Below are 8234 nucleotides of genomic sequence, written 5' to 3'. Positions count from 1 at the left end.
TGTTACCTTTGTTGACGTTTTTTTGTTTAGTTCTGAACAACAACGACAACGACAACAACAAAACGCGCCTCCGACCACCGCGTGCGTGCCACAATGGCGCCTTCCGCGTGCGGCGTTCGCGCTCCCCTCCGCAACGACCCACGCGGTGACCCTTTTGGGCGACGCCGCCGCGTCCGTTCTGAACTAGGGGCGGCACGTGGAGGGGGGGGTGGTGATGAGGAAAACACCGCGGATTCTCAGCGTGGCGGCCGACGGGGGAGGAGGAGGAGGAGGGAGGAGGAGGAGGCGCACGCGACTAACGGAGCAAACCGCTGGGTGCGCAACACCGGATCCGTTCCCGATGGCCACCTCGGAGGGTGCAGAGGTGGGGGGGGTGGAGGAACTGATGGAAGTCGGCGCCCGGCTCGCGCGATTCTACAGCGGTGGGGGACGTCCGCGTGTCGAGCGCGCAGGCGGTGCAACTGCACCGAAGCTGCCCGCGCGCGGGGCCTCTACGAAGAGGGGAGTAAAAAGGACTTGGTGGGCGGGAAGAAGAAGCAGTGGGGGGGGGGGGGTAGGCGGGAGAAGGGGGACAAGGGGCGGCCGTGTTTGGCTCTTGACTCCAGGGCCAGGTGCCGAACCGCGCCACGCCTCCGACATCGAAGAGAAGAGCCGGGGCTGGGGCAACGCCGCTCGCTCGGCACTGAATCAGTCGATGGGGCGACGCGGGCGACAAGGAGGCGGAATCAGCAGCACGCGCGTGTCCCCCGGTGACCCTCCACCCCCCCCCCCCCCCCACGGTGAGCCTCCCCTCCCCCCCTCCAGTGATCCTCCCCCCACCCCCCCACGGTGACCCCCCACCCCCCCCCCCCACGGTGAGCCTCCCCTCCCCCCCTCCAGTGATCCTCCCCCCACCCCATCACGGTGACCCCCCACCCCCCCCCCACGGTGACCCCCCCCCCCACCCCCCCCCAGTGACCCTCCCACCACCCCCCCCCCAGTGACCCTCCCCACCCCCCCCCCCCACGGTGACCCCCTCCACCCCCCCGGTGACCCTCCCCCCACCCACCCCAGTGACCCTCCCCACCTCCTCCCCCGGTTACCCCCCTCCAACCCTCCCCCCCTCCCACAAAGTTACGAAGCGGACGAGCATAGATGGTCGGGCAAAGATTCTCATCGCTCCGACGATGACACAAAATAAAAATAAAATGATGACCGAGGGAGTTCGCCTTCTCCGACGTGCGTTCGGGACAGTGAGGGAGTCCCTTTATTTTTGTTGTCGTCGTCGTCGGACAACATTGCAACATTGCCCGACGTTTCGCGTCGCACGTCGTCTGCAGCAGTTCCTTAAAAACCCAAAACAACGACAACAAAAGCAGCTCCCAGCTACGTGGGGGGAAGGGGGGGTGGGCGAAACGTCGGACCTCACAGCAACACGGCGCGCGCACGGCCGCAGAAACCTCGACGCACGATGAGTGGCAACAGTCACAACAACAACAACAACAACAGCAAATGACAACAACAACAACTTAATCTGTACAATATGAACAATGTGTGACGCTCGTTTGCCTGCTCGTACGTTTGTTTCGGGGTTCGTTTGTTTCTCTTTTCTTTTACACAATAAACATTCAGATAAATTAATATATATTTCATGATTTCCATGAAGCCGGGAGACAGCCAGCCGACTATTCACAAAACGCGTTGTTGTTGTTATTGTTGTTTTCGTCCCCTTAGCGTTCCAAACGCGATCGATTGCGCGCCCAGTGGCCTCCTGCGCGTGGCTGTCTGCCGTGGCGTCGCCCACCATCGCTTTGGACGATCGGCGCGACGGTTAAACACACCGTGGTCTACGCTCCAAACACCGTGTAGGAACACCTACATGGCACAAACTCTCTCGATCTCTCTATCCTGAAGCCCCTTCCCTCGTGGCCAGCAGCAGTCGTCGACATGAGCATCGAACTCCTGAACCACGCTGCTACCGCCATCCGCGAGAACAGCGGTCACCACCTAACACGTGTCTAAGGTGAACATTGCATCACGGTGGCTGGGAGATGTTAACCACCTCGTCTAGTGTGCAGGATGTCGTGGGTTCGATCCCGGCCCTGACGCCTGCTGTGTACTTGGGAGTTTGCGTGCCTCTCTCTCTCTCTCTTTCTCTCACCGCGCTCGCGTGGATTTTTTCTCCTGGTCCTCTGGTTTTTCCCTCCGCATTTTAGCATCAACGTCACGCGTTTTAGAGCGTTTGGCTGCTATCAATGTCCACGTGATGATAAGCCAGTGAGTTCTGCCATCATTTGTGACCGCCAGGGCGCTTCTGAAAAAAGAGCTGAACAGCTCAGTGGGATCTTACTTTGCAAAATAAAAATATATAGGTCAAGTTCCTTTATTCGTGTAATCGTCCCGTGATCAGTTTACTACGCGGCGTTGATTCGCTTTCAAAGTCTCGCGTGGCTCTGCCGTTCTGCGGCGCCGATTGCGATCTGCTTCGATGGCGAACTTCACTTTGGTTGTTGGGCTTTTTTTACCACTTTGTTATTTGACCCAGGTCACTCTTCGCAAACAGGGACTCCCTCGCTCTGGCTTGAGACGAAAGACGTTGGGACGCATGCTTGGATCGCGAAGTAGTGCACACGTGACGGCCGGTGGTTCATTTTACCGATTTCGACGATGGAAGTTAATCAGTGGCGCATTATTGTGTGTTGATTAACTGTGAATAACCCACACCGATAATAGATTTCGATTTAAAGCTTTTGTGACTGCGGGGATTCATATTCTTGGTTCTTTCGGTAAAGTCACGTAGAAGGGAAATAATACAAATAAAACATCATAAAATGCAATTTGTCAAGGCGCCCTTCCTCCTCCAACCCAGCAGCTTAAATATACGCTGCCAAGCTTGGTGGTGTTCATTCAGACGCTGTCTTTCCGACAGACCTGTTCTTCACCTGAGGACGGCTGCTTGCGTTGTGGCCGAAACGTCGTGAGAATTGTATTTTATTATGTTTTATTTTTATTATTTTATCATTTCCCTTCTACGTGACTTTACCAAAATAACCAAGAAGATGAATTTTTTAATACAACGTTTCGCTGGAAATTACATCCAGCCTCTTGATGAGGTGTAATTACCGGTGAAACGTCACAGTACTCGGCTTTTAAATGTTGTTGCGGGTTTACTCTCCACAACGCAACCGGTGTGTGCTGAACTAGTAACGAATTGACACGTTTTATCAAAGTGACAGACCTCGCTGATTGGCTGCGTCGGGTGGTGGTGGGTTTAACGACGACACATTTATATTTACGCGATCTAATCCAACAAAAACAACATCGTCTGTCATTGACAACGATGGCAACAAAACATTGTCATCACATCTGTTCTTTGATTACGAAACACACGGTCTCCTTGTGTCTAAAGCCAACGTGAAAAAAAATCGCACAAAGATGAAAACCATCGGGTTCAAACCACAGGAGGTATAAACCATCATCGCGTGAACTCCGGCCATCCTCGCAGCAGCAGCAGCAGGAGCGGTGGTGGCTTTTGGGTGGCCGTCAAACAAAGGCGGTGGTCACCGCATCATCGTCACCATCGCAGCGCTTTACCAGATGCGCTTCTGCGGCCGTCTGGACCGCTCTTCCCTTCCGCTATTAGGAACTCGCTGGGAGCTATGGCACGTTTAAATCCCGATTGAAAACACATTTCTTCAAAACTGCTTTTCATGTTTCGTCTGTTGTCCTTCGGCCGCACCTCCAATGAGCACGGTTTGCTAGGTAGCGTGCGGAAACAAGTTCCACATACATAGGTGTATATAATGTCACCTTATATAGGCACTACGCTGGCTTTAGGCACGTCGGTCGGTCGGTCGGTGGGTGTATTCTGGGTAAGGCACTTTTAGTTTTGAAGCTCTCTATGTATCGCGACCAATATCATTTGAGATGTGGACCAGGAGGAAGAATCAGAGAGCAATAGCCCCAGAGGAGAGGACTAATGGAGAGAAAAAAAATGTCTAATGGCATCGACGGCGGAGGAACGCTAGTGAACGAAAGAAAAGGGGTGGATTGAAGACATCTTATGAGCGTCCGGGTCGATGAATGAGAACAGAAAGAAAGGGAGGACGCAAGGCAAGGTAATGGGAGGAAAGGAATGAGGATTGGGGGTTGTTGAAGGAGCATGAAGTGAGGGGTCACTTGTGAAAGTGAAACTGTGTACCTGTGGCACACCGCGGGAAGGAGAATAGAGTCGCGGATGTAATGTAGATGTCAGGGATGATGATGATGAGAAGGGAGGGAATAGAGGGAGGTGGGGGGGAAGAGAGAAGGAAGGGAGCAAGGCTGGGAGTGAGCTGCACGGAGGAGCGGCGTCTGTTTTCATAGTGGGCGTCGCTAGCCGTGGAGAGGGGAGGGATTCAGAGTGGGGGTGGCCAAGCAGGAGTCACGTGGTTCAGGGGAGGCTTGAGCCGATTGAATTCGAGATGAAGGGCAAAGGAGGGCAGAGAAGGGTGGGGATGGTGGCGGTCAAGGAACTTCCGATAAGGCACAGAGACAAATGGGAAGACTCAGGCTAAGGCACTGTTGTGTGTTTTTGTGTAACGTTATGTAAGTGTGTTGGAATTTCTTTCGCGCCGTACATAGCCAACCGTGCTAATCGGAGGTGCGTGGGTGGGGGAGCGCTGTCAAGGACAACAAACTAAACACACGCAAAAAATCTCACCACCACCATCATCATCATCATGACCATCACCATCATCAGCAACCATGGTCAATCCCAAAGCCGACGCTCTTGATACTACGGCCCTGCAGAGTCTCGGCCCGCAGGGAAGTGCCGCGGTGTTGACGCGAAGGCGCTCGCTGGTGCTGCGGGCGGTGGGCGTCGCAGCCACGCGAAGGGATTTGCCGCCACTGCCGTCGATAACCGGGCGGGAGGGGGCTCGCGTGATTTTTGTTCCAACGTCCTCACGGGGAGGTGATCTCCACAACACCGCGGCGGCGGCGGCGATCCGCGGCCCCCGGGGGTTCGATCCTCGTGGTCACTTTCGATCACTTTCGATCTTTTGTCAATTTTTTATTTTTTTCACATATAATCTTTTTTTGTCCAGCGACGTAAAAAAACTAAAATCACGAAACGCACGCTGCGCCAGCCACGTCGGCCAGGCTGCTCCGTATTCGTCATAGAATAAAGAACAACGCGTCAAAACCGAGTTCATTCCTGCGGGAGAAAGTTCGTTGGACGACTCCTCTACGGGAGAGAGGGTCGCGCAGTTTGGGGGGGTTTGGCACTTTGGCTGATAAGACGTCATCAGGGTGAAGAGGATCGCCTCAGATTTAACCCATTGCGGGGCAGCAGGGGGGGGGGGGGGTTGACAGCAGCACGGTGATGATGATGGTGATGGTGTGTTCGAGGGTGGGGGGGTGGGGCGCACACGTCGCCGGTGGCCCACGGGCCTTGCAACGAAGAACGCCACCGTGGCGGAATACTCGGTCGGGTTCCGTTTGTTTCAGCGAGGCCTCCCCCCCCCCCCCCCCGTTAACGTCCCAACGACGACGACGACGGCCGTGGCGCCGGCTCCGGCGGGCCAGCACGAGCACGGCACGCTCGCTCTTCATCACGTCAAACTTTATCTGTAGGAGTAAAGTAAAAAAAAAACGCACGCACGTCCTGGGAAGATGTTGCTTTGTTGTTGATTGTTGTTGTTGATGCGACGCACCAACGTGAAACGTTGTTCCCCTCGACTGCAACGAAGCAAAACGCCGCCACAGTGGATCTGAGATGTTAACTACTTCGCCTGCTATGCAGGAGGTCGTGGGATCGATCACGACTCCGACGCCTGCTGTTGTGTATCTGGAGGTTGCGTGTCTCTCTCTCCCCGTGGTCGCGTGGATTTTTCCACGGGTCTTCCAGTTTTTCCCTCCACATTTAGAACCAGCGTCACACGTTGAGAGTATTCGGCCGCGACAAGTCACTTCATTTTTGGCAAAGTCGCTTCTGAAAAAGAGCTACATCACTCAGTGGTAAAATAAAAAAACAGTTTAAAAGTTTCATTTGATAGGCTCCCGGCAGCCGCGGCAAACACGCCGAGAGCCACGCCGGCCACCCTCGGCACTCTTCAAACCTCCGGCGCTAACGGTGCAGAGCAGGGGCGGCGGCGCTAGCGGTCCCCCCGACGTCACACGGCGGTCTCGTTCCCCTGTCCCGGCTTGAGCCACCCGACGGCGCCGGACGCCGCGGCCGCGGCCGCCACGACGACGCAGCCCCTGGCGTCCTTCTTGGTGCGGGCGCCCCCCACCAGCCTGCCGGAGCACCTCCTCCACGAGCCGAGCGTCTTGGCCGACCAGATCCACATGCCCGAGGTGATGCCCACGAGCAGCGACATGAAGATGCGCACCATCTCGACGGCGACGGCGCTCGGCTCCCCGGGCGCGCCCCGCCTCGCCGGGTCCCAGTTGGAGATCTGGTAGAAGTAGCAGGCGATGACGCACGTCGCCGGCACGGTGTAGAGCACCGAGAAGACGCCGATCTTCACCATGAGCCTCTCCAGCTTGTCCGTCTTGGCGCCGCCCTTCTGCAGGTTCGAGCGGATGCGGAAGAGCGCCACGAGGCCCGCGGCGATGAAGAGCGTGCCCACGACGAGGTAGGTGAAGAGGGGCGCCACCACGAAGCCCGTGAGCGCATCCAGGCTCTGGTTGCCCACGTAGCAGAGGCCCGTGAGCTCGTCGGCGTCCACCTGGCGCATGATGAGGATGACGATGGTCTTGAGCGCCGGCACGGCCCACGCGGCGATGTGGAAGTACGAGCTGTGCCGCTCGATGGCCTCGTGGCCCCACTTGAGGCCCGCCGACAGGAACCACGTGAGCGTGAGCACCACCCACCAGATGGAGCTCGCCATGCCGAAGAAGTAGAGGAAGAGGAAGACGATGGCGCAGCCCGTGTTCTTGAGGCCCTCCTGGATGAGGAACGGCTCCGGCGCCGCGTCCTCCAGGTCGCAGGCGAGCTGCTCGCGGCCGACGGCCAGGCGCACCACGTAGGCCACGCTGTAGACGTTGTAGCACCAGCTGAGGAAGATGATGGGCCGCTCCGGGTACGAGAAGCGCGACGAGTCGATCATGAACGTGAGCACGGTAAAGGCGGTCGACACGAAGCAGAGGCCGGCCCACACGGCCATCCAGCGGTCAGTGAACTCCTTGGTTGGGCGGCCGTAGAGGCCCTTGTCGTAGCCGCAGCGCAGGGCGCAGCGCCCGGCGCGACGAACCCACACGTACTGCTCCCAGTTGGGGCCCATGTCCCGGCACTCGGGACTCGGCGCCACTACGACGGCGCCGCCGCCGTCGGCGTCGTCGTGCCGAGCATCCGGCTCGTCTCCGCCGGCGCCGCCGCCGACGCCGACGAGCGACGTCAACTTCTTCCGCCCGTCGTCCGCTTTGCCGACGCCGTCGCCGCCACCGTCCTCCTGCTCGCCGGGGCCCTCCATGCACATGTGGTTGTGGTCGTTCTGCGGCGGGAAGCGGCTGCAGTTGAGGCTGTCGGGCCACGAGAAGCCGAACTCGTTGAGCACGGGCTCGCAGCGCGTCTTCACGCCCAGGCACATGCTGCCGCACGGTCCGATGGGGATGTCCACCTTCTCGGTGCACATGGGCACGTAGACGGAGCACAGGAAGAACTGGCGGAGCACACGAGCACGCGCGCAACGTTCTCGATTAGCGACAGCCATAACGACGACGACGATGATGATGGCAATTGTTATTGGTGTTCTCGCGATAACAAAGCACATTCATGTATGTTCAGCAGCGGAAATGTTAAAGTGCCCGGCTTACGCACGTATGTATGTAACTTTGTGACCCGCCCCTAGTGAACGTCGGTGAAAAAGAGCTTTATAGCTCATCGGATTCCTCCAGGATTCTCCTTTGAGGCTGAGTCGACCTAGGGGAGGCCCAGGACCGGTTGAACTTTTCGCCAAATGTCGCTGGGCCCACGAGCGTGAATTGAACTCGGCTTGCCCGGGGGTTCGCAGCGTAGCGCGCTAACCGTTGCGCCACCGCTCCCAGTTGTACAAAGACAAAGATCCTCCGTATAGCCTTAACAGACTGTATGGGCGAGTGCTGTTAGCGAGCGCCTATGAAGGCCAGAACGGAACACGAGGATGTGGGTGGCCAGCACCACGCCCGACCGCCTTGGCGATGTTCACACACTCATTTGAGGCCGAGTCGACCTAGGGGGAGACCCGGGACCGGTTCAGATAATCGTCACCGGTGTTGGCCGTGAGTGGAAA

General features: G+C 57.5%; 1 protein-coding gene across 1 annotated transcript; it reads right to left on the bottom strand.

Moving 5' to 3' along the window:
* Positions 1-1088: 1088 nt before the first annotated feature.
* Positions 1089-8007, bottom strand: LOC133356941 (frizzled-4-like). Its single transcript, XM_061574647.1, has one exon. It carries the CDS (start codon positions 7734-7736, stop codon positions 6135-6137), a length of 1602 nt encoding a protein of 533 aa, XP_061430631.1. The 5' UTR covers positions 7737-8007; the 3' UTR covers positions 1089-6134.
* Between the last annotated feature and the right edge of the window lie 227 nt (positions 8008-8234).

Source organism: Lethenteron reissneri, chromosome 56 (assembly GCF_015708825.2).
Source record: "Lethenteron reissneri isolate LAM-NWPU_2019-01 chromosome 56, ASM1570882v1, whole genome shotgun sequence".
In the NCBI taxonomy this organism is placed as follows: Eukaryota; Metazoa; Chordata; class Hyperoartia; order Petromyzontiformes; family Petromyzontidae; genus Lethenteron; species Lethenteron reissneri.
Note: the sequence above shows the minus strand (reverse complement) of the source record. Positions and strands in the feature narration are given on the sequence as shown.